We start from the raw sequence: 26,174 nt of genomic DNA on the forward strand, positions 1-26,174 counted from the left end.
CCTCCCGGGGCCGCGGCGCGCCCGCCGCTCGCCTCCCTCCTCCCCGCTCCGCCCCGGCCGCGGCTGCTGCGGGCCGCGGGCCGCGCTCTACCAAGCCATGACCGCCACCATAAGGCATTATACCTTATGCAAATCAGCGCCAAGGCCTCTCCTCCGGCCCCCGCCCCGGCCCGGCACGGCTCGGCCCGGCCCTTAGCGCCCGCCGGGGCGGACTTTGCCTCGCGGCCGGCGGGAGGCCCCGGGGGAGCGGCGGGGGCAGCGCCGGGCGGGACGGCGCGCACGGGACGGTGGCTCCGAGCGCCCCGGACCCGGCTGCCGTCGGGGGTCCCGCTGCCGGTGGCACCCTGGGAAGGGAACACCTTCCTCTGCCCGCGCCCCCAGGGCCAAGCGACGACCCCCGGTGGGTTCGGCTCCCTCGGGCGCTGTGCCCCACGCTGGAAGGGGGCGAAGCTGAGAAGCCCTGCATGTCTTATAGGGGAGATTTCTCCCCCCATGCCCTCTAATGTGTGGGGTCCTGCTGCCCAAGCCCTGGCACAGAGCAGGAACAGGCTGTGAGGGTCCAGGGGAGCACCCCCAAGACGGGGGTTACCAGTGGGGGTCAGGGCCCCCGCTGTGGGGCTGCTCTGGGGACAGGCTCACTGCCATTTAGCTGTGCAGGACATGGAAGGACACCCAGTTAGCAAAGGGGACACTGTGGGGACAGGGGTCGCAGGGGACACGAAGCCCCCATTGACCCTTGGCAGCAGTCAGGGGTGGGAGCAGGGAACAGGTTTGGGAATGGGCAGAGGAAGAGATCCAAGCTGTGCTCTGGGATCTAAACAAAACCTGCTTTTCCTATCGCTGTGAATGCACCAAGTCCCAAAGATCAACAAATTCACTGAAATCAAAGCAGGCGCAAGACAAGAGGCAGCACCACACCCAGAGCACGGCAGACAAGCCCGGGACCCTTCAGGGGAAGGCAGGCCAAGATCTCCACTCATGACTGCCCAGTTGCCCAAAGCACTTCCAGTTCCTGCTGCTCTTGGCTGGCACCTGAACGGCAGCCCTGGCAAAGGCCAACAGCTTTAAACCCAGTGTTCCCAGCCCAGATTCAGACTTTTCCAGGGCACTGAGAGTTACCTGCCCATCTCAAAACACACAGAAAATCCTGCCAGCCACCAGCACCCATGGCAGACCCCAAATGCAGCCCCAGAGCCCCTCGGGAGCTCAGCTGCTGGTCCCTGACACCGCTGGCCATGGATCCCTTCTCAGTTAAACACCCTGGAGAGCTGGTGGCAGTTTGGCTTCCTGCAGAGCCAGGCAGAGGGAAGGGAAGGAAGGGAAAAGCCCCACAGCTCGGCAGGGAACAGCCTGCGCCCGCCGGAGGGAGCGAGTGTTGAGAGCTGCACAGGCTGAACTGTCGATAAAACCATTCCTGCTCCATGGAACAGGAGCAGCTCGGGGCCAGGATGGTAGTGCAGCACCCTCAGAGCCCCCCTGCCCTTTGGGGGACGGGGCAGAGCCACAGCCAGGGGTGGGATGCTGGGGATCAGCCCCCTAAAGGGAGCACGAAACCTCTCTGTGCGTCGGATGGGAGGCTGTGGATGAGCACACGATGGCCACACAGGGTTTGTTGTGGGCACAACCTAGAGAAGAGAGGACTGAAGAATCCCAAAAAGCCCCTTCCTGGTTCCCAGGCTGGAGCTCTCGGCCCAGCCGAGCAAATTCCCAGCTCTGCTTCCACATGCTGAGGCTGCACAGCCACGGCAGCTCCCTCACATCCATCTGGCACGGCGTGAATCCTCTGTGTGAGGGTCAGGGGCTCCCCAGCTCTGCTGTGCCCCGCACCCAGAGGTCTGTAGGGTGCAGGAACCAGGCTACTGGTGAGTGTTCCCCCTGTGCCTGGCTTTCCCACCTCTGAGGGTGAGGGGCACGTGCCCACCAGGTCCCAGCACCCATAGGTGCCCTCGTCCTTCACACCACAGGGAGTCCCTGATCACCCCAAAACTCTCCAGATCCTGGGTGATGGAACAGACACCAAACCACCCACCCTTGGGGCTGAGGGACCGTGCAGAGCCTCTGCCACCCCCGAGCAGCCACCAGGACATGTCTCACACCCGCCGTGCCCCCCAGGCTGCGCTCCCACCGCTGCCCCTTCACAGGCTCCTTCCTGCCCAGGGCAGTTTGTGGGAGGCTCTGCAGGTGCCAGGGGAGAGCAGGAGCTGGGCTGAGCGCCCAGACCCCCCGGCACGGGCTGTGACACCCCCACCCTGTGCCGGCCTGGGAACAGCCTGGCTCCTGTTCCCAGAAGGTCCCCTTTCCCTTTCAAGTGGGCTGGTGAGCTTTGACTTGGTCTTTGCACAGGCTTCATGGCATCGCATGATAATAATGTTCTGTCACAGTGGGTGACCTGGACCTTGTCCTGTTTCCACACATTTGGAACCACCTGGCTAATGAAGTGGATATCGTTTTCTGGTCCATCTCTCTCACCCCGTTGCTCTTCCCCCTTCCTCCACGCCCCGCTCCTCTGAGCGATGTCAGGAGCCTCGCTGCAAGCGGCCTTTTCCCATCGTTGTCCGGCACAGCTCATTAACTCCTCTCAGCAGAAGAGCGTGGTCATTACGGCTCGGGGGGCCGTGGGTGCCCCGCGGGGCTGGGAGCACATAGTTTCCCAGCCCCAGCCCGGCGGGAGCATCAGCCCGAGCTTTCAGCGGGAGGTGACTGTGGCTGGGAACGCAGGGCGGCTGCACAGGGAGGGTTTTTTTAATCTGAGCATGCTCTGCTCTGCCCCTCAACCCTCCGAAGCCGCCTGGTTTGCGGCCAGCTCACATTGGCCAGCAGCTCCCAGGGCTGGAACGGCCTCACCTCCCGCTCCCCATCACCTCAGAGACGCCAGGGACCAAACCAGCAGCCCATCCCTTCCCACTGTCCGCACGGAGGGAATAATCATCCCGCTGCAACTGCCTCATCCAGGCAGTCCCTTTCCGTAGCCGCATCCTCCTCCATCACCACAGAGGGGCCAGCAGTGTTTGCCCTGAGCCAGGCTGCAGCTCCCACGGAGCAGCGAAGCCTTCGGTGCCAGCTGTCCCCGCAGGGCCAGCGCGGGGTCGGCCACGGGCACGGCTCACGGCTCGGGGGACTTTGCTCCTGGCACGGCGCGGCTGCGCCCGGCAGAGGAGCCGGGTGCCAGGGCAGCCCCATGTCCTGGCTGGGGCAGCCTCGTGCCCACCCTCGCACCAGGCAGAGCGGGGACACGGGAGCCTCGGGGCACTGGTGGGACTTTTCCTGCAGCCACCGGGGCAGGCGCAGCGCCGGGGGATTTCTGCCACGGACGCACTTACGCATTTCGTATCTGCCTCTCATTTTTTCCTTACAGTTTCATTTAACGCCTGAGCGCGTGCAGACACCGCCTCTGACCTCGTGGGCAGTGGGCAAGAAGAGTTCCCACCAAAACAGGCCCATTAAACCCCCTCACGGAGATTTTTTCTCCTCTGCCCCCACTTGCGCTGAGATTTTTGCATTCCCTGCCTGCCTCCGCCTCCCCCACACCGAGGTGATGTAATGTTTTGAAGCCTTCTCCCATCCCCACCTTTATTAAATATGACCCGCGGTTGATCCCCGCGCGGGGCGAAGGGAAGCTGTGGTTTCGGGAGGGATCAGACATGAAAGGAAGAGCTGCCCGCCCTGCGTGGGGCTCGCTCAGCAGGGCCATGGGGAGCCCTCATACCCCACCAGCCCCACATTCACAGTCTCCAACACCACAGAGGTGCCACTTTCACTCTCCAGGGCAGTCAGGCCTGTTGGCACTTTGGTTTGGGATGCAAATTATCTTTTTACTTGTCTTCTCCCTCCCAGCTCATGGACGGAGCCTTGACTCTCCCTCTGCAGAGCTTCTGGGGGAGAGGCTCAGTTGTAGGGGTCTGGTGCCTCGGCTCTGGGCTGAGCCCTGCTGTCCCTGTCCCTGTCATCTGCAGTCCCCAGCACAGAGACCCCACTGACACCCTACAGATGCCCCATCACGGGCTGTGCTGCACAACCCGCTTGGCTCCCAGGGAAGGGACAAGTCTGAGCTGTCACCAGCTGCAGAGCGAGGCTTTGGTGTGGAAACGACTCTTCTTCCACCCGTGGGCCCCCTGCTCCGAGCGCAGCGAACGTGAACCTGGGCATCATCCAGGAAGAGATGCTCTGGGGCTGTTCAGCCTTGAAGGGGATGGATTGTAGGGCATGGATTTATCCCCATCTGGTGTCCACCACGTCCGGTCTCACCCCACAGGTGCACCTGGGCAGGGCTGGCAGCAGGTGGGCAGGGCTGGCAGCAGTGTCAGCACCGGGGACACAACGGGGAGCCCCCATGCTGCCCCTCCAGCCGTGTGGGTGCACCCGTGGTGGGGATGTCATCCCCCTGGGGACATCCATCAGCCCAGTGCCCTCACCCAGAGCCCCCACCTGGCACAGGTGGAGGAGACAAGGCAGGAGCTGGGGCCGGCACACGGAGGGGACAGGAGGCACCCAGGACCTGCTGGGCCGGGGCGCAGGGTGGGCAGGAGGACACCCGGCAGCAGCGTTTGTCTGTCACGCCGATAATTAATGTTTCTCCCTTACACTTTGCAAATAACTCGCGACTCTCTTTGTCTGGTGATAAATGGCCCCTTTGAAGTTCTCCTTTCTCAAAAGCAAAGCAAAGAAACACTTTCATAATCCGTCTTCACCTCCCATCCTGTGCCGAGGCTCTGCTGCTCTGGGGGGGCACTGGGGGGCTGGTGGCCCCTCACCTGCAGGTGGGACCCCCCTGGGCCTGCTTGGTGTCCCCTTACTCTGCCAGAGGGACAGGCAGTGGGGCTCAGGACCACCTCAGCTTGTCCCCTGCCCATGGCCATGACAATGTGTCCTTCCGCACTGGTGGCCTTCCCCACCACATCCCCTCCCCAGTAGTATGCCCCCACAGCCCACTCTGCGTCCCCCCAAAACCCCAGACCCCTCATTTTCAGAGGCTGGGAACTTCCCTCAAGCTCCCCAGGTCTTGAGCTGGAGGGGAGGGCTGGAGCTGGGCAGCCATGGGGTGCAGGGACCCGCTGCGGGGTGTTTGGGGCTGCAGGGGTGCGGACGTGACCCAGCACCCCCCGTGAGCCACACACAGGTCCCCCTGCAGCTCCAGCTCACACTCAGGTTCTGCTTCGCTGCCACAGCAAAACAAGTTCTGCTGGGCTATAAAAAGGCGCTGGAAGCGGGGCAGGCCGGGAGAGCGGTCGGAATCCATGCCAGAGCTCTTGCAGGTTGTCACTGGCTTACGTGTCAGGGCAAACAATGCTATCTGCCCATGGGATCGCGGCACAAGGAACACCACAACAGCGGCCCAAACCCCAAACACGGGGTCACGGGGCAGAGCCAGGCAGGCAGCGGGTCCCTGAGCAGAGCTGGGCTGCCCCATGCCCACGGGGACCATCCCACGTGGGGCTGTGCCCGATGGCGAGTGTGGCACCGGCCCGATGGCTTCTCCCACTGCACCCCGATGCCGGTGCCAGGCAGGGTGGCCCTGCTGGCCACCGTGTCCCCGCAGGGGCAGGCAGTGCACGGATGCCATTCTGCTTTGCCGCGCGTCCTCTGACTCTTTATTAATTTCAAGACAAAGAGGAGGGAAGCGAGCTGGAACCAGCGCGGAGGTGGGGTTGTTTTGTGGGAAAACAAAAGCAGCGTGGCCAGTGCCAAGGCCCAGGGGATGCTCAGGGCTGGAGGAGCTCCCTGAGGACAGGGCTCCCAAATTCGGGGCAGCTTCAGTGTGAGTCCCAGTTGCACTACAGGGAGGACCCAACCCAAACCCTGGCCAGCCCCACCGTCCCACGTGTCACCCCATGGCTGTGGGTGTCTGTGTCACTCGGCCCTTCGTGTGATGATGGTGGTACCAGACGTGCTCTGGGCAGGGGCTCCCCACTGGTGGCTCCCCAGGCTGAGGGCAAGAGCTGCCACAATGGAACCAGGGAAATTCAAAAAGTTCCATGAAAAGTAAAATCCAGCTCTCCGCAGGCAGCGCAGTGAGGTGCAGGTGGAAGAGGGGTTTTGGAGCAAGGAAACGCTGTTAAAGACTGGCAACAACTTCTCATTTGTGGCAAGAGCCCCCCATAGGCACAGCCGAGCTCACCCCAGCCCCTGTCGCAGGTGGGACCCCCACTCCAAGCACATTTCTCTGCACCGAGTGCCCTCCCTGGGAGGGTCCAGCCCCGGCCCCCAGCAGGGTCCCTGCCGGGCCGTGGGGGGAGCCGGGAGGGCAAAAATCAAAAGCAAATTGCGGGAGTCAATGGTGCGGAGCCGCGGGCGGCCTCAGCGGCTGCCGTGTGACTTTGATTCCCCTATCATAACCCCGAATTAAAAATTCAAGCAATTACTTGCATGGCTTCCCCCCGATTAGGCTGGGCCTCGCGTTCATTAATGCGGGCGCACAGAGAAAAGCCATTAAGGGCGGGTGGTGGGGACGGTTTCGCTGAGAACAGTTCCGCTCCAGGAAGGAGCTGGGGCAAAGCCGAATTTCACACATCTCCGAGGCCGCCCAAGCACGGCCGGGGCCCTGAAAGCCGCCTTTGTCCCCCTGGCAGTCTCTGGGATGGGTCCCCATGGGATGGGTGGCACGCAGAGGTGCATTGCCTGGGCAGGCAGCCTGGTAAAAGCATCAGCCCAGTGGCGGCAGCGGCGAGGGGACTGACCCGAGTCACGGCGATGTTTCCGGCAGCGCCGAGCTGGTCGCCCCCCAAAATATTTACCCAGCCCAACCCTGCCGGTGTGGGAGCGCACGGGGCAGCCGGAACGGGGGTGGCTGTTGAATCACCCAGCCCATCGCAGCCCTCTGCACGTGGGCCAGCGCTCGAGCAAGATGCGGCAAGCCTCCCACCCTGCGAGCCCGGGTTTATGAGCAAATTGCAAGTTCCACATAGTTTTCCCTCCCATTCCAGTGCAAACGTTTCTCCTGCTGCTCCAGGAGCGGGGACTGGGGATGTCACCTCCGGCAGGACTCCTGCCCAGGCTGTGCCCCCCGTGCCCCCGCGGGAACCCCCGCCCCGCAGCTGCCACCGTGCCAGCGTGCCGAGCGTGCCGCTGCTCCACCGCTGGGCCATCAAGGAAATCTGCTGGACTGAAAAAATACCAGCACGTCTAGACTGAAATACCAGTCTGGGCTCCCGGGGAGCCAGAGGACCCCCCCGGAGCAGCGTGGGCTCCCTTTTCGCGGGGGTGGCACAGGAAGGCATGACCCCAGGGACAATCCTGCTCCCCCGGGGCTCTCCAAGCCCCTTTAGAATCTCTGTCCCCATCCCCGCTTGGCGCTGCGGTGCCCAGAGCCTTGGGGTGCCCACGGTTTTCTTCCACACTCCTTTCCTCCTTGCCCACACCCCTCCTGCTTTAGCCCCCGGGAGGAGCGTGGCCTGGGAGCGGAGGCTGGTGTGACAGCCAGGTCAGGCCACCGAGGGTCGGGCTGTTCCCAGATCCCCTCGCCGGCCGTCGCCTCCTCCGTGCGGGCGCTGCCGGCTCCATCCATCAGCCCGAGGAGGAGCGCCGGGAGGCTGCAGAGGGGAGAAAAGGAAAACAGACAGGATAAAAATCACCGAATTAGCGGGTCCCAGGGAGGGACGGGCTGCGAGATAGCGCGGAGCCATTTTTTATGGGAGAGACAGCAGGCATGAACTGAGCATCAGCCTCTTCCCTTTGACCCCGCCACTGGAAGTCACCTCTGCCTTCGCCACCCCATTGCTCAGGGGCCGATGTCGCTGACACCGCAGCCACAGCCCCGGGGGCTGCGCGGAGGGAGCACCCGCCTTCCCCGGGGCCAAAACCACCGGCCCCAGCCGCGGCCGCGCACCGGGAGGGAAAACGTTGCGTTATCACCCGGGGAACGCGCTGTGCTCGGATCCCGGGGCTGCGGCGTGGCCTGGGGGAGCACGGGCTGGCGGCACCCGTGTTCTGTCGGGGGACCCCCGTACATCCTGCGAGGGGACCCCGCGACCGCACCGAGGGGACAGCCAGGACCCCGCCGAAGACACGGGCAAGCGGAGCCGCCGCTGTGGCCACCGGGGCCGCGCCCGCCGTGCCCGGGGACGTGGTGCCACCTCGTGGCCCGGTGACCGGGGCCGCTCCCGGGCCCGCCGGACACGGAGGCGGCTGCCTTGGGATGCTCAGGGCGCAACAGCCGCAGGGTCTCCGGTAAATCACTGTCTTTGCTCCCCGGTCGTAGACACAGTTGTTAGAGGGAAGGAAAAAATTAATTTAAATATAAAAATAACAATCAAAAAAGCTCGGTGCAGGCGAGGGGGATGTTTAACAGCCCCCAGGGACGCTGTAAGTGACCCACTGGGGTGGTCCTTGCTGGGTTGCCCAGGGCAGAGCCCACCACCGCAGGTGTCCCCAGGGGAACCCACGGGGCTGCAGGTGGGCGACAAGCCCAGGGAAATGCTGCCTCGGGGGCTGCTCGGCCGCAGGAGACATCCCCGGGCTGGGCACTAAAGCCCTTTTGTTTTCCCCACCCAGTGACCCCGCGGAAGAACAGGCGGATTGTCTTTCAAACGGAGCCGATGCGGAGCTTGAATGTCCCTTGCCACCTTGGCTATAAATCATCCTGCATGTGATAAGGTAATTACCTTCTCCTTGGAACTATTCATAGGAAAACCTATAAAGGGCCTGGCTTGTAAACACAACAATAAAGAGGCAGTACAATAAAACCTTGGCCGGGGTGGGGAAGGTGCTGCCTTTCCCCGGCCCCGAGCACCTCGTGCCCCACCAGGCCCCGAAGGACAGAGGCTGTGTCCAGCCCTGTGGCCCTCACTGGCAGCAAGGGGTGGCACAAGGCACACGCAACCCACGCTGCTCTGGCAGGTACCAAACAGAGCATCTGACACTGAAGGGAAGAGTAAAATCATCACTGACCTCCAAACCAGGCAGGAGAGCACAGCCCCAGCTCCCCCAGAAGCAGCTGTGGGGCCATGGCCAGGCACAGCTGAACCCCATAACTGACCCCACACAGAGGCTTTTTATTTGTTACCCAAAGAAATTTGGCCTCACTGCCACACCTGCCCCCTCCACGTGTGTGTCCCCAGCAATGCTCCTGTGCCACACAGCTCCTGATGGAAGGCAGGTGATGTTTATCTCAGCTTCAGAAGATGCTGACCGGAGTTAGTTCCACCAGCCAGAGCACAAACCAGCTCCTGCCTCTCTGCTGTCCCCTGGACCTGCACCCCTTTGTCCCTAGAGGGTCAGCTAAGGGTGATGCTCTATTGGGAATCACAGCAGCTCCCATCTGCATCCTGGGGTGCATAAAACCAGAGATTCCTCCGTTCAGAGAACACCCTGACACTGGATGGGGCTGCTGGTACACTCAGCTCAGGTACACCCTGTTCCCAAGTCCCACAGCTGCCTCAGGACCAGCATCCCAGCTGGTACAGGACGGAGGCAGCTCTAGAGATGTCAGCAAATTGGGAAAGAAATCCAGGTCGAGTTGTGCTTTCAGTGGCCATGGGACAGATTTCTCCCCAAGGCAGTGGCAGGTGTGGGAGCTCAAAGACAGGTACAGGTACAGCTGCAGCAGCCAGAGAGAAAAGGAGCAAATGAAGCTGAAGTGCAAATGTGTCACTTGAAGCAGCATCAGGACGGGGCCCAGCACGGTTGCTCAGCTCTGCCTCCATGCCAGGGTTTCCCAGCACTGGCACAAGCCTGTCTGCACACACCAGGCTGGGGCAGCAGCAGAAGTGATCCCTGGCAGAGAACTGGCCCCATCCATCCACTGATAAAGGCTCCATTACTCTGGGAAGTTGAGGATACTCTCAGCACTTGAGGCCTGCTGCAGCCAGCGTGAGGGTGGAAGAACAAAGCAGATGAATTTTGTATCCCCCAGAGGTTTTACGACAGGCAGGGCTTGCCCTGAGCTCTGTTCAAACATCCAGCCTGGGGTTAGGACAGCAGGCACTTAACTCTGAGTGCCCCAGAGCCCTGCTCATTCCTGGAGGTGCCGATTCGTCCCCAGCAACATCAGAGAGCTCAGTGCTCCCCCGGCTATCAGCAGAGTAAGCACAGAGCAAACACAGAGTAAGTAACAGCAGCGGGAAGGAATGGAAGGGGACAGAACTCCAGAACCAGAAACGAATCCATGTGCTGTTAGAACATCACTGCACCTCCCACAGAGGTGCTCGAAGAGCCAAAATTCCAGCCTTGGAGAACCTACTTTGAATTTTCTGCCTTAGGCAGCATGGTACCATCCACCTGGAAACAAGGAATTTTGATTTTTTTTGGAAGACAGGATGAGTGGAGGCAGCAGGGAGGCAGAGGCCAGGTGTATGACACCAGGAACACAGACAGGTAAAGGCAAAGGGTGTTTGCTCTAAGCTGTTCTTCAAATATTGGTGTATTTGGGTTTATTGCAGGAACACAAGAGTGACAACATTTGCAGTGGCTCTGAAAAACAAAATTCTTCCAGCCCCCTGCTTTACAAACATGATTCTGGATCCTGCAGCAATAGGAACAAAATGCTTTGAGATAAGCTGAGGGAACAGGCAGCTTTACAAAACACACAGAGGAGGAAAAGGCGTTTGTTTTCCAAGTGGCGATGCTTTGACAACGAAGTGCACAAACCAACCCCGGGGAGGGCAACGGCAGAGTTCACCAAACACAACAATAAAAAATGATAATAATATAAAAATGATGTCCTAGAGGCATTATTAATAAATTCTGAAATAAAGTATTTAACATCAGCAGCAGGAAGCTTTTCCTCTGGATGCCCTGTGCAAGGGGACGCAGTTCGGCGCTCCCTGTGGAAGTTTTGGTCACTGAAATGGGCGTTTCCTTCAAGCCTCTGTCAGTTCCGTGGCATTGGTGTGGTTTGTCAGGACATCCTCCAGGTACAGGGACACTCTGACCCTCACCTTGCCCTGCAGCTCTCTCTCTATCCCACTGAGATGGTCGATGGCTCCCTGCAATCCTCGCTCCCTCTCCCCCAGGTCCGTGTGCATTCCCGCTTCGCTCTCCTCCCCTGAGGACCTCAGGTACTGCAGCACGTAGGGTTTGATGGCCTCCCCGTGGTCCCTGAGGCTCCCCCAGATGAGGGGCAGGTCCGTGCTCCTCGCCAGCCGCAGCAAGTGCAGCAGAGCCCGGCAGATCTGGGTCCTGAGGCTGGAGCTGTACTTGAACTCCAGGAAGTCCTCGGCGTCCTCGCTCCTTTGCAGGGCCACCACCAAGGCACTCCAGATTTGGCAGAACTGCTCCGTGGAGCCGTAGCATTCCCTCTTGCTGGGGATGGACAGGGCCATGGCTGACTTGATTCGCACTTTGAAGTTCTTGCAGGACTTGACTACAGAGGAAAGGGCACTGAAAGCTTGCGTGGCCCAAGGAGCCTCTCCTGAAAAAAAAAAAAAACCAAAAAAACCCCCTTTTTAATCAGCCAAAACATGCAAAACTATAAATGTCTCCTGAATATTTAATGAACTGACATTTATTGAATTTATTGTGGTTTAAGTGAGAGAATCAGGGGTCATGAAATGAAATATGAGTTAAAACAGTTAATCTCCTGAGGTTTTACAAGAGGACATTTGGCATTTATTCACATCTATAATCCCACCCTCACACTCTTGCCTTACATGGCAGATCCAACTGAACACAGCAGTTACACCTGCACTGGAAGGAGCCGAGTCTGTTCCACTGGGAAGAGTCCTGGAAAGCTGTGAACCCAGACTCAGCTCCACTGGCTTCCCCCCTTCTTCTCCACCCATTAGGAAACGATCTGATCAGAACCACAAGAGCTGAGGCAGCCAGGGCAGGGCAGCAGGCTCTCACCGAGAGGCAGGGCAGGGTTCTTGAACACGTTCCCCAGCGCGTAGCACGCGTTCCAGCGCACCTTCATGGTGGCCTCGCTGCCCACCGTGGCAATCAGGGCCTGCAGGGACTCCTCGATGGCTTCCCTGAACCTGGGGTTGGCCACGTGGCAGGGCTGCAGGAAATGGAGCACATTCCCAAGGGCACGGACAGCATTGCTCTTTACCTGGAACACACAAAAACCTCCCCAGTTTTCGGGTTGTGGGCAGGTCTTGTCGAGCCTGCTGTGAAATCATCTCAGAGCCAGCAAGGAGCACAGCTGAAATCACAGTGTGTCTTCCTAAATGCCACCAGAAAGATCATTCTCTGCAATGGCCACAATCCAAACCACAAATCCCTGCGTTGTGGAAAAGCCCACTCAAATTCCCTGTAATTCAACCACCCCAGGAAACCTCCAAGCACCAGCCCCCAGGGGAGGATCTGAGCTGCAGCTCCCCCAAAACGTTGGGGAAAAGAGACCCAAAGTGCTTTTTCCTTGTGGTTTTTTTTTAAATCCAAGAGTTAACTACACCAACTCCACCCTCCTTCCCTTCACTCCTACCTTGTCTCTGTCCTTGGATGCTTCTGTTGCAGACCGTAACAATTTCAGCAGCAGCAGATCAGAAAGTTCCTCCTGGAAGCTTTGTCCCATGGTTTCCCTGGCAGGAGAATCACCCTGTGAACACCCAGCTCGGCTGCTCCATCCCCAAAGATGTGATACAACCCTTTATAAAGGCCCATGAACAAACAACCTTCACTCTTTAGAAGGCTAATATGTAAGACAGACCTTTCTGCATGTGACCACTATGTTTATTAATTTAAAACCAAACTATCAATGCAAGAAAGCTGGTTAGCAATGGTTAAGTCTGTAATAAAAAACAGAGGGCAAGGAATTGCTCAGGGGCAATTCTGTAGCAGGAATATATGATAACTATTTTCCTGTTAAAAATGTAACAGTAGGTTAGGCTTCCCTCAGTTTCTGGCTTGAGGAAGGGTTAAATATTTATTAATTTTACTTCTGTGTTACGCTGAAAGTAAAGGAACCACGTAATTACACCAAGCAACACACAAGAAGTGGGAAACTGAGAAGTGAAAAGTTTTAAAGAGCCTCTCCTTAGAGTGACAGGACAAGGGGGAATGGCTTCAAGCTGAGTAGGTTTAGAACAAATATTAGAAAAAACCTCTTCCCTGCGAGAGTGCCCAGAGAAGCTGTGTTGCCCCACCCCTTGAAGTGTCCAAGGCCAGGCTGGATGGGGCTTGGAGCAACCTGGGATAGTGGAAGGTGCTCCCACAGGGATACAGGATGCTTTAACAGTGTCACATACTGGCAGACACACAGGCAGAGGGTGGTTAAAAAGAAGTATCAAAGCCAAATTCTGGCTTTTTTTAATGTTAAGTATCACAGAATCATTTTGGTTAGAAAAGCCCTCGCAGAGCATCGAGTCCAAGCTGTGCCCGATGCCCCCCTTGTCCCCAGCCCAGAGCACTGAGTGCCACCTCCAGCCCTTCCTGAGACACCTCCAGGGGTGGGGACTCCAAACCTCCCTGGGCAGCCCCTTCCAATGCCTGACCACCCTTTCCATAAAGAAATTGCTCCTGATGTCCAACCTGGCACAGCCTGAGGCTGTGTCCTCTTGCAGACCAGTAGGTCTGGTCTGTCTGACGCTTTGGGGCAGGGAGGTGTCACCCCAGGGCACGTGTGTCACGTACATGTTGATGATCAGGGTGTCTGTGAGGTTGCCCAGGGACCAGGCTGCCTTGGCACGGACGTTGGGAGACTTGTCATGGAGGGAGTTCAGAATGGCATTTGCTGTGTCTGCCACAAACATCACATCCTGTCAAAGCAAAAAGTGCTGAGAAGTTACAAAGTTCTCAAAACTCAGGTGGTTTCCTCAGTAACACATTCTGGGTTTTGCAGGGAAAATGAGACCTGGACCAGCTCTATTCATTTACTCTTCTTTTCTAGGTGACACCACTTAATGAGCTCATGGTGCTCTCTGCAGCTTTGCCTGACCTTTAATTAACAGTCCAAGCCTGAATGCTCACCAAGTCCACCACTCTTGGGTAGCTGCTGCTGAAAAGCTCCCATGTATTATTTAATTCCATTGGTGCTTTAGTTACTTTGGATTTTAACGTAATTACATGGACTGCCAACCTTACACTCATCAAATCCCACTCTTGAAGTAATTCCTTCTCCAAACTCCCTGTTGAGCTGCCTGTCTAATCTTCTCTTCTATGGCACACTACATGTGCCTATGGTGAAGAATTTTCTTTCCAAATATTTTGGAATTAAACTCCAAAGTCAGCTACTGCTTTTTTTTTTTTAATTAAAATCATTCACTTAAGGTTACATTGTAAAAACTAATCTTCCAGCTCAGCCAAGCTAAGATGATATTCTGTAGAAAAAAAAACCAGCTTTTTTTCCTCTAAATAAGCTTTATTTCTTGGCTTTAAGCAAAACTGAAGGCTTCACACTAAGAACTTGTTAAAATCATAGAATCCTGAAGGTTGGGAAAGACCTCTAAGACCGAGTCCAACATTAAACTCCAGAGAGCACTGTACAGCTCATCCCTCCATCCCAGCTCCACCTCACCTCTTGCAGCTCCCCTGTGCCAACCTAACCCCTCCAGCTTCCATCCCTCAGAGCCTGAGAAGATCCTACCCTCCCTCCTTTTCCTCTCACTTCTGCTTCACCTCCCTGCACTGATTCTGCTCTCACACAAAAGGCAAGAGCAGGTCTGGAGCCAGGAAGGAAATATAAATACACTACAGACCAAAAGTAAAGATAATTCATTTCAAAAAAATCCATGTTTCACATCTCATGGCTCACCAAACCCATTATAAAATGGCTCAGAAGAAGGGAATGGGCTGGCTCTGACCTGCCTGAGGCACGGGAAGAGGATGTAGACTCCCAGGGCACGGGCAGCAGCAGCTTTCACCAGGGGGTTCTCGCTGTGGTTCAGGCCCAGCAGCAACGTGACACACAGGATCTGCTGGTCACCCTGCAACGAGGAGCAGAGTGGCCATGGGGGGACTGAGGAGAGCTCTGTTCCACAGGGACACACGAATACTCTGACAGACCCTGTATCTGAAGGAGCTTCCACTCAGAGCGTGCTCTAAGTGAACTGAGTGGTGTTTCAGGAGCCCACCCAGGGACCAGGAATGCTTCCAGCACACAGGATCTCACTGCTGTTAGGTCAGACCACGAAGGAAACCAAGATATTAACTCCAATCCAAAGCAGAAGGAATGGCCCATCAGAGGGAACACAGAGAGGATGGGCTGCTTTTGCCTTCCCTCCCTCTCTGCCCCTCATTAACCAGGACAGGCAGGGTGAGCTCAGCCTGGGCAGGTTGTCAGCTCACCAGCCCATGACAAAAGGTCAGAATGGGCACTGACTTGACCCCATGTGGCCACAGGGACAGGAGAGTGGATGGGATCAAAGTACAGGGGGATGAAGTACACGCTGTACTTGGAGAATTCCAGAGATACTGCTGGACCAGCAATTCCTGGGCAAATGAGATCTGGCAGAGCACTCCCCAGCAAGGGCACAGTGACACAGAAGGAGCTGCACAATGCAGGGGGGATCCCTTGCCAAGGCTTTCATGTTTAAAAGCATGTTTCATGTTGCAAAGAGGAAAAACACACATGCAAATGGATGCACAACATCAGGCCCTGGCTGTTGGCTCAGCTGGCTCTTCAAAGAATTAACCAGCAGAGTAACAATCCCTCAGCCCTTCCTCATGCCATGAAATTCTTGTCCTCCATCTCCTGTGCATCATTGCCAAGCCTGGGTATTCATGGCAGGGCCAAACAGCTGCTGTGACCCACAGTTTAATTGTCCTGACAGAATGATTACTCCCAACATTGCCTTTCCCAGCCTTCAACAGTCACAATGTTCAAGAATGTAAAGGAAAAGAAAAAATTCAGTGAGGTTTCCTTACTCTCTCCTGGTAAGTTTTAGAAGGCTTTACACTGCTGTGATGTGGGGGACAAGGACAAAGCCTCAAAGGTAAACCCACCACATTTAAAGGTGTGTTCTCTTACCTGCAGGAGGCTGAAAGCCTCTGGTAAGATAGAGGAGAGGGCATCACAGGCACTTGTCTGGAGAGTGGCGTGGGGAGAGTTCTGCAGAGTGCCAGGTAAAGGGCCATTTAACATCATTGTCCAGAAGGTCACAACCTGCAGGAGAAACAGCCAGGTTTATCTTTTAAACCCAGCAATTATGCCTAAGTTCTTGTCTTAAAGATGATCATCTTTAAGAAATACTTAGAGCAGGGAGCATAATCACACATGGAAGGCGTTACAATTGTTTGGAGTCAAAAATAGTTAGCATTCAGAAACATTTTAAAGACATTTCAGTACTGCTATCAAGTAGCTGTTCACTGAGTTATTTTTGTTTCCTTCTCAAGGCCACATACCCTGAAATTTAAACTGCACTAAACAGAGTTGTAATCCCACTCCTGAATCCACACAGCTGAGTGTTTTCATTTGCCTGACAATTTACCTTCATAGAGAATAACAGGAACCTGATGCTACTGAACACATTTCCTGGCTTGTAGGCTCAAAACTTAGCATGAGCCAAAAAAATGTTTAAGCTTGCCTTCTGTTCACAGAAGCAAGACTTAAACAGGCCTGTATTACTCAGCTTCTGCAAACTTAACCAACAAACAGCTAATGAATTTTTCTGAATTCACATATCTTGTGGTTCTGGCCACTCTCCTCCCTGCACTTGTGAGCAGCCAGAAAATGTAGGTTGGTTCTTTAACAATGCAAATTCACCAAAATTCTATAAGTTTTATGCAGCAGTAATGACACATGCAAAATCAGTGCTGTTCTTCCAGCTCTCTGAGCTACAGCAGGCTGCAAGAGCTGGGAGGAGGAGAGGCAAAGAGACAGGGCTAACATCATGTAAAAGAAATAAAACCCAACACATCTGTCTACAGGCAGGAGCAACTGCCAAATTACTGCAGGAAATCTACAGAGACTGTCCACACTGGCATCCATAAAGCCACAGTCTGAGTCCCTTCCTGCTTCCCTGCAATTATTTATCTGTGTCTGTGCCAGTGGCTTTGCAGAGTCCAAGGAAGGAGCTCACTGAGGTGGAATCTCACACTTACCACGCTGACAGGCACCCTCTGCTCAGGGGCAGTGGGGGAGTCGGGTTTGTGCTGCTGCAGGACACCCGTGCCCAGCTCCTCCAGGAGCTACAAAGAACAAAAAGCAAGGAGGTTTTCATCAGGGGTGACTCAAGGACCATGAACTACAGAACCTTCGCCTAGGACTGCATCTACTCACCCAGGGAACAAAAATAAAAGATTCAGTACTGGTCTGGACTGTTCTGTCCCTGCTAGGACTGAAATCAGAGGAAAAGCTTTTCCTACATAAAGTCTCCAGCTAGAACAGCATAACAAATTACTGCACAAAGAGGAAACCTTTGGGTCACAGAGTCCAGTCCCTGCACCAGCTGATGCTCAGTCAGGGAAGGACCAGTGTTGTAGTCCTTGCATTTCCCAAGCTTCCTGGTGACTCAGCAGAGCAACAAAATTCTGCTGAGACTTCAAGACTGGAAGCTGAAGGTGCATTTCTCCAAGTGTCAGGGTACTGCATTTCTACATCACACACACAGATGCTCTGAATATTCATCACCACTCATCTGCATTTGCAAAGCACACAGACAGATAAAACTGACTTGGTAAAACAATGTTGATGTGTCCTCCTGCTCTTACTTTGGCTCCATGGAGCTGAATAGATGGATCCATTTCTTCCATGCATCTGCAAGCCACTTCTCCAAGTTCTAGGAAATAGCTCTGAGCCATAGGGAAATAACCTTTCACAAGAAGAGCCAACACCTAAACACAGACAAAAGAAATTCCATTCAGCATTTTCCCCTTCTACCTAAAACACCCCAAATACACACTGAAAGGATGTTAATGGGCTAATCAACCCTGGCACCATATAATGAACTCTGATGTAACAGATACACCTTGCAGCACAACTTCTAGAATTCTAGAGCTGATTAAAAGCCTCCCTGTTCCATTATCTTGTTCAAAGAAGAGCCACAGAAGCACTATCAGATAGCAACACCATGAATTATTTACTGTGAGGGCTCCTGTAGCCAAAAAAACTAAGAGCAAGACATTCTGTACCTCCTGTAAAACTGCTGCTGCCTTCTGTGAAGCCAGATTTAACAAGTATTTAGTGTTCCAGAAAGAGTGAGACTTCTTGGGATGCATGTTACAAAATCTACCCTTTGCTGTGGCTACATGAATTAGAACAAGGCATCCACAGGCTCTCCTTGAGTTGCTCCATAGCTCCTTGCAGACTGTTCTCTGACTGCAGGGCTCTTCCCTACTGTTTTCCACCAAATCGTTCACTTGGATTCTGTATGGAGTAGTTTGCATGGGGAAGACTCATAGTCTGCCAGCACACACCCTCAAATACTACTTTAAAATACTGAAGATAAAAATCAGAGGCAGATGAACTTGCTGCAGCAGGCTTGCAGCAGGACAGGCATGCTGCAGCCAGGGAATCAAAACATTTCTCTTTGAGCAGCTCAGCCCCACTGCACCAGCAAAGGCCTCAGCCTAAATCTCCCTGAGAGAGCAGGGAGCAAAGGGAACCCACGACAGAGGGAGGCAGCTGGATGCTGAGCCAAGCCCCCCGTGCATCCACCCCACCTGCAGGGACTCCAGCCGGAGGGGACACGGCTCGTAGACGCTGGACAAGGACGGGAAGTTGGCGTCGCTGTCGGAGCAGGAATCCTCCCTGGGCAGGACGATGATGGAAACGCACAGGCGGAGCAGCCAGCACGGCTCTGGAGCTGCACACCCTGCTGGGCTCTCCAGAGGGCTTTCCCACGGCAGTGCTCTCCTGCACTGCTCCAAGGAGATGAAGCGCCGAGGGGTCGCGCTGCCGCTGCTGCTTAGCCCCGAGGAGCTGGGCTGCTGCAGAAGCAGCTGCACCTCTGGCAAAGGTGCCTGGACAGAAACTATGGCCCCCAACAAAGTGAGGCTGGAAACTCGAACGTTAACATCTGCAAGAGACAATGGGGGGGGGGAGAAAGAGCAAAAAAACCTCCATTAGAACCTCACTGACAGCCCAGCATCCTCCCTCAGCAGTTTTCAGACAAAATAGATTGCAACATATAAACAGCCACTGCTATTGAATTATGAATTTATGGAGCACAGAGGAGGGGAGGAATATAACAGAGAGAGAATGCAAACCTTTGTGAGAGATGTAGGGCTTGATCTGGTTCCACACCCTGGTGAGCAGCCCAGGTTTCAATCGGCTGTAGGGTGCATTGGAAACCAAGTTTGCAAGGCACTGAAACACAGAGAAAGGTGCTGGTTACAATGTCAGCCTGGCCTCCAACAGGTTTGTTTTTACATTTGTAATTTAGGTCACTCAGGCAGCTCATTATCTGAGGGCACCTGAAAAAAAACCCACCCCAATTATCTGCTGTGTGAACACTGGATACAAACTTGGCTCCTAAGAGCAAGGATTTAACTACTGTGACTTGGCATAAAGACCAAGGAATTTCGATAGCCCATGGGAGGATTTGTCAATTTGGATCGCAGTTTTAAAGCCAATGTGAGCCTCCAGAATCATTTCATAGGTTAATTCAGCTTCAGAAAGACTAAAAAAATGCATGAGAAAGAGAACTGTGCTGAAAAGAAACCCCAAGACTCTGCATGGAGCTCTGAGGAACCTGGTCTGGTGGAAGATGTCCCTGGCCACAGCAGGGGGTCGAAACAAGGTGATCTTTAGGGTCCCTTCCAACCCAAACCATTCTGTGATTCCACGACTCTGCAGGATGACTCAGTCAATGAAGCTCTGGGAGATGACAAAGGTCTGTTTGCCACCACCACCACCTCGCTCTTCAACACCAGCTCTGTGCAATCTTTCTTCAGGACTTAGAGACCAATGTCACCCCTTGGGAGCACGTGGCACATCTGCAGTGCAGTTACCTTGACTATTTGTGTCAGTGTCTGAGAGGAGGACTCTGCCACCAGGGCCAGCAGCAGGCAGCGGTGCAGCTCCCGGATGCTGGAAGCAATAGTGACAGAGAAGGGAGTAAAAGCTCTCTTGTGGTCATTGGCATCTTCAGCCACAGAGAGGAACTGCTTAGAACCTTCCAGGAAGGCTGAGAGGACTTGAAGAGCACAGGCACGTGTCTGAAATGATAAAACATTTCTGTTACCTTTGAACAGATGGAGAATTTTAAAATATATTAAATCCTCTCTCGAAAGAGAAAATTCAACTCTTTTTTTCATAACGTAAAGCAGTACAGAACCAATCCTTTGTTTCCTTAGCCAATGCTTCCTGTTTATTTCTTGGGGTGCAGTAGCCAAATACTTACTGAAGGTCAGAGAAGACAACTCCTAAGATTAATAGGGGAAAACACAACAGTTTTTGTACTCAGAAGTGCCTCACCTTTGGAGAAGGGTCCTTTAGAGCAATTGTCATCAGGGACACGGACTGGGGGCTGCCAATACCAGGGGCATCAGGAACAAATGCTGACCAGTAGCCATAAAGAACTCTCTTTTCTATTGACTTTATAGTGGAGAGGAAGCAGGCCAGAGCCCCTTGGCGAACATTGGCTTGGTAGGACCTTAAACACAAACAAAAAGATTAATGAAAACAGCAGGGACAAGGGATGGACTCCACCTCTTTTACTTGTATTAGTGGCTGGCTGTGAGAGGAAACCTTTTAGACCAAGAACAGGAAGAGGAAGAACAAATTCACTTCCAAACCAACACAAACTACTACCTTCCAATTTTCTTGTATCATCTCATAAATCAAAAGGGAAAGTGATTTCCTCAGCAGTTTTGATGAAGAACAAAGGGTCCTGTGGAAGTGCTTTATGGATCCCCATGTTTTATGTTTATGTGCACAACAATCACCTCACTTTGCTCTGTATTCCACCCTCGGCGTCGGAATACTCCGACTCACTGCTGCTGATGCGTTTCCAGCCCGTGGGATGTGAGGACAGGGGATCCTTCCCAGCAGACACATCCGATGCACGAGCCCGAGGATCCGGACAAGGGCTGCTCTGCACATCCCCCAAGTGCAATTTCAGCATGTCTGCTCCCAGGACTGACTCATTTCCTGCATCCCCCGAATTGTCTCTTCCTTCTTCCCCAAACTCTCCCTTCTTTTGTTTCCCTTTGGACTTTTTTCTTCGGTTCTAAGAAAAAATTGATTTTTTTTTTTTAGTCAATACTTAACAAATACATAAATGCAGTTACAAGTCTGTGCAATACTCTACACACAGAAACAGTCTGTGTACTCTCTGGTATCTGAATTTTTAAATTCTGCTTATTAGTAGCAACAGTCACAAATTTTCAGTAATACTGAAGTAAGCAGTTTATAACTGAATAGCCTCAAAAACTAAGCTTTGGCTTCTTCATTGGTAAAATAAAATATATCCAAGGAAACTTTTATCTAAAAATCATATTTCACACAAAAGTGATTAAAGAACAACACTAAATACTTCTGTAGTTCTTTCAGATGTACAGCAGGTATTCAACACCTAAAAAGAAACAAGTCAACATGACTAGATAACTTTATTTTCTCTAATGTCTTTCAGATAATCAGTAATCCAAAGTATTTACAGGGTTAAAAAATAACCTATAGAAGGGTTAAGGAGAACAGATGAGGCAAGAAATCAGTCTTAAATGAACTTGACTTCCCTAAGAAAGAGTCAAACAATTGTGCAAGTGTTAGGAGAGAAAACGTAACTTATAAAATCAAAAGCTTTGGCTAGTTTGCACGCATCAATCCCGTGCCTGCAGGCCAGGAATTCTTGGCTATGGATGAATAATTGTTGCACAGAGCTAAACTTGGGAAAGCCAAGCTCTGCAGAGCCATTTGTTCATGTCACCAGAGTCCCCAAAGCAATTTTACTCAGTGCAGAATTTATAATCAATACCTTTGAAGCAAAGAATTAAATGTACCACATGCTCAGGACATGAAGAGCCACCAATATCACGACAGGTAAGACACAACCACAACAAACACACTGCAGAATCAGCTTACCCCTGTGTGCTTAGAGGTGGCTGGTTCTGACTGCTCCTGCTTGACAGGTGACCTTTTATCATACTGAGGTAAGGGAGCAGGGTACAGGGCTGTGGGCACCTCTATGCTCAGTCCTGGCAGCCCATGGAACATGCATTTCTGCAACAGGAACACAAGTGTCAGCATTCTGTCCCTTTCCTGTGCACAGATTTACTGTACAGCCACTCAGGTGAATTCACCAATTTTCAGTTGTGCTCCTTCCCCCAGGTCTTGCCTCTCCCATATGTAAGGCTATGCAACATCTGAAATACATCTACATCTAGAAGGACTTCAAGTATGTCAAAAAACACCAAGTCTCCCATCTTCCTCTCACATTCCTCCGTGGGAAGTGCAGTGAAGATGCTGTGAGAGAAACTCAATATATTTTTCTTTACATCTCACACTCCATTTCCCCCACACTCAGGGTTCTCTGCTCCCTCTTGCTCATCTTCTACTGTTTCCCACTTAACAGCATCTGGAACCTCCCAGTGTCTGCCTCTTTCTTCAGGTGGATTTAAGGATTTACCTTTAACACTGCCAGAAGAGCTCCAATTTGGTCAGTTTGCATCAGTTTCATCTTCCCACCGTTGAGAAGCGACTGGACACCTTTCAGTGCACTTTGCAGTAACTGAAAACAAAGAATTACTTACTTTTCCTTCCCAAAACGCTGCAGGTTCACATCTTCCAAGCAACTTTCTAGGCAATTACAGTTTTGCTCAACTGGGACAGTAATATGATAAATTAGAGTGTTAAAGCAAAATCTCAGTTGACAACATTCCAAATTCCACATATTCCAGCAGCTCAATCTCCTAATTAGAGTATTTTAGACAATTAGACTGACACTTACCATGCAAAACGTGATGTCATCCACATCAGAGGTTTTTGAAGACTGCAGAACACTTAGGAAAGTTTGAAAACAGACACTTCTGTAGGACTCATCCAGGTATGGCTGTCCAGGGACACTAAAATTAGACCAGGAGGAGACACAAGGTTGGTTTACAGGTTCATAAAGTTACACAAAGTCCCACCCAAGCCCTCTGTCAGCCTGAAGAGCCCCAGATAGATGGATGGCTGATTGAAAGGGGCCAGCTCTACGATACAGAGAACAAAAGGAAATCTTCTGCACGAAAAATTAGACAGCACAACAGCTTTTCATTTCTTCCCTCCACTAACCCCCGTAACATTATTTCTGGAAGACTGAGAGTTTATGGTTTTATGCACAGATATCTTGGAACACTAAAGCTCTGCATTTCAAATTCATGGACCTACACCTTGCTGGCCCCGTGCTGGCAGACACACATTCTCTAAAGCACCTGCAAAGGCTGGTACACACCTGAGACACAGGTTTGCCATGCTGCGCACAGCCGCCCTCCTGAGCTCCACGTCTGGCTGGGCAGGGTCACTGAACTGCAGCAGGAGCCCAGCCTTGCCCAGCAGGTCCGGGAGATACTGAAACAAACCACTAAAAGTCATTAGGGGTCAGTGCTCCTCCCTCAGCCTCCTGGTTCTTGTGTTTGGGAAGTGGCTGGAGCCTGGCTGGACACCAGGCGCCCACCAAAACCGCTCCTCAGATGGGCAGGGCAGAGAAAATATAAGGAAAGGCTCATGAGCTGAGGTAAGGACAAGGAGAGGTCACTCACTGATAACCATCACGGGCACAGCTGACTTGAATTAGTGAAATTAGTTGAATTTATTACCAGTCAAAAATCAAAGCAGGATAATGAGAAATAAAACAAACCCTAAAAATTGTCAACTGCAATTTCAGATCCCAGAGACAGATTATGTTTATAAAAAACAACATAAAAAATCTTAATTCCTTAAGTCCTCTTATTTTGTATTAGGAAAGGACAGGGTTGAGCTCAGCTGAGTCCCAGTTTATGGTCTCTTCCCAGACATGAAGCTAAGCTGGGAACAACTGCTGCACCAAACTGCTGCCACTACATGGGCTACAAGCCCACACAAGCTGGCAGCTCCCAAACTGTGAGCATCACCACCCCATGCTCAGCCCAACAGCAGAGACTGCTTTGCAAGCTGCCACGAGCTGGTGACAGCAGGAGGATTCAGCATTTCAAACACTGTCAGCTGCAGCAACAAGGAGCTGCACACAGGATCGATACCCGAGAGCCTCTGCTTTGAAACAGCACCGAGCTAAAGCCCTGATCTGGTTACAGGATGGATTTCAGGATCCTCAATGGAGCCTGTGGAGTTATGTGCAATTTGAAGCTCCCCGTGTTCTTCCTGCCTGAGGCACAGGGTGGTTGGTCTGCAGGCTAAGCCTGTGCCCTTCTTTAATGGTGATCACTACAGCTGCAGCCTGCAGGTACAGAGTATTCCACATGGGAATAATAATTATTAATACACACAACTGAAATTCAACTTTCCCATAAATATCAGCCACTATTTAAATGGGATCTAATCTTAGCACTAAAGGTAAAACAACTTGAGAACTTTTTATTCTTTCTTTCAGGAAAAAAAATGAAGTAGAAACAGCAGCGGTACAAATATTTTTGTTGTTACTTTCCCTTAGTTTGTAAGCTCACCTTCTGACACTTAGGCCCATTACTATAAACAAGAGCTGCTAAGGCTTGCAGAATTTCAACATGTGTCCAGGAGCTGCACTGCCTCAGAGCAGAGATGCAGTAGGAGAGAAGGAAATTCAAGTTCTGCTCATCAACCATCACCTGTCATAACAGAAAAGGCCAAGGTAAACATCATCACGTACTGCTGCAGTCAATAAACCCAGAGATATTGGTAAGATTCGGGTGACCTGGCTGTTAAAATCACACACCAGCAGAGAATCAGCTGACAAAAAATGGATACATCTGCACAAGTGTCCTAAAATCAAGAGTACTTCCCATGGTGAATCACTTCTGACTGAGAGCTGGTTTTATGAGGAACCATGCTAGAACCAGATCATAGCCTCAGCTACCCAAAAATAACTAATACCGTGAAAATCCAAGAAACTTTGCCTGAAGGTCAGCTCCACAGCCCTGGAAACGACAGAGCTCCCCTGGCTTAGTGAGGAACAGGAGGGACATGGCCAAACTCTTCCTACCTGATATCTGTTGAGTAAGTGATGGATAAGCTGACAGACTTTGCTGATAAGATGTTCCTGATCAAGGGGAACCAAGTGACAGGCTTCAACAAGCACAGCACAAACATCCTGGAAGAGAAAGCCTCGGTTTATTATTTAGGGACTACAAAGACAATAATAATGGCTTAAGGAAAATATTAAGTTAGATCAAGGAACAGAAGAAGATTGCCCAGAAATCAGTTAATTCCAAAGTGCAAAGTAAGCCTGCTTTGGAAATAAAATGAAAACAAGCCAGTGTAACAATGAAGTACTGTGTGTTGCCAATGGAGCAGCATCTATACTGCACATCTAGAGTGCTCAGCTTTGAATGGCTTGCTTTAAAGTTTAAAAAATTACTATTTTTTCAACATCAGACTATGAAAACTGCCACAGTCCCACCTATTGGTGTCACCCACCACCTCCACCCGGCAGCGCTTTGGCACAGGGCAGCAGAGCTCAGTCACCAAGGAGCCGGAGAAGGGACCCGGGCGTGGGCGGAAGAGCGTGGAAGGTGTGCGGGAACATGCTGCCCGGGGGTGGGCACAGCGGGAAAAACACCGACCCCGCGTGTCCCCCACACCGGCACCCGCTCACACCCGCCACACGCGCGCTGCGAGACGGGCACGGGCACGGCCGAGGCCGCCTCCTCCTCCTCCCACGCGGGCACAGCCCCGCGCCGTGCGGGCGGCGGCAGCCCCGGAGCCGCCGGAGTCCCCATCCCCGCGGTACCTGCGGGCCCGGCGCGGCCGCGGGCTCGGGCCCGCAGCTCTCCGAGATGAGCTGGTCGAAGAGCAGGTGCAGCTCCGTGCGGCGACCGCCGTCGGGCCGGGCCCGCAGCGCGCCGAGCCGCGCCAGGCAGCGCCGCAGCGACCCGGCCGGGCCCGGCTCCGCCGGCTGCCCCAGACCCGGCCCCGGCCCCGCCGCCGCCGCCGCCATGTCCCGCCGCCCCGCCCGCGCCGCTATGGCAACCGGAGCCCTTCCGGGGCGGCCGCGGCTACGGCGGCCGGGCGGGCCCGGCAGCGCTGAGGGCCGGGGCGGGCAGGGCAGGGCCCGCGGCAGGTGGCGGTGCCCGCCCGCCTGTGGCACACGGCCCCGGGAGCGGGCCCGGGCTGTTGGAAACAACAGCAAGTGTTCAGCAGCAGAGTCACCCAGGGTGAAAACGCCCCCCGAGAGCGACCCGGCGCTGCCAAGGCCGCCACTGAGCCGTGTCCCCAAGTGCCACATCCACGTGGCTTTTAAATTCCCCCA

General features: G+C 53.5%; 1 protein-coding gene across 2 annotated transcripts; it reads right to left on the bottom strand.

Annotated features, from left to right (window-relative positions):
* Positions 1-10,336: 10,336 nt before the first annotated feature.
* HEATR6 (HEAT repeat containing 6) lies at positions 10,337-25,794 on the bottom strand. Of its 2 annotated transcripts, XM_082294662.1 has the most exons (20): positions 25,656-25,794; positions 24,909-25,016; positions 24,394-24,534; positions 23,187-23,302; positions 22,701-22,815; positions 22,380-22,481; positions 21,836-21,973; positions 20,701-20,984; positions 20,231-20,408; positions 19,765-19,971; positions 19,021-19,120; positions 18,475-18,830; positions 17,524-17,646; positions 16,915-17,001; positions 15,842-15,976; positions 14,676-14,798; positions 13,507-13,631; positions 12,359-12,455; positions 11,779-11,983; positions 10,337-11,344 (listed from the first exon to the last, which is right to left on the bottom strand). In XM_082294662.1, the coding sequence occupies exons 3-20, from the start codon at positions 24,529-24,531 to the stop codon at positions 10,794-10,796; spliced, it is 3,180 nt and encodes a 1,059-aa protein (XP_082150788.1). In that variant the 5' UTR covers positions 24,532-24,534; positions 24,909-25,016; positions 25,656-25,794; the 3' UTR covers positions 10,337-10,793. The 2 variants fall into 2 exon arrangements, with proteins under 2 accessions (XP_082150788.1, XP_082150787.1); XM_082294661.1 differs by lacking the exons at positions 24,909-25,016; positions 25,656-25,794 and having other exon boundaries at positions 23,187-23,315; positions 24,394-24,446.
* Positions 25,795-26,174: the final 380 nt, after the last annotated feature.

This window comes from Coloeus monedula, assembly GCF_965178545.1.
Source record: "Coloeus monedula genome assembly, chromosome: 20".
Taxonomy (NCBI): domain Eukaryota; kingdom Metazoa; phylum Chordata; class Aves; order Passeriformes; family Corvidae; genus Coloeus; species Coloeus monedula.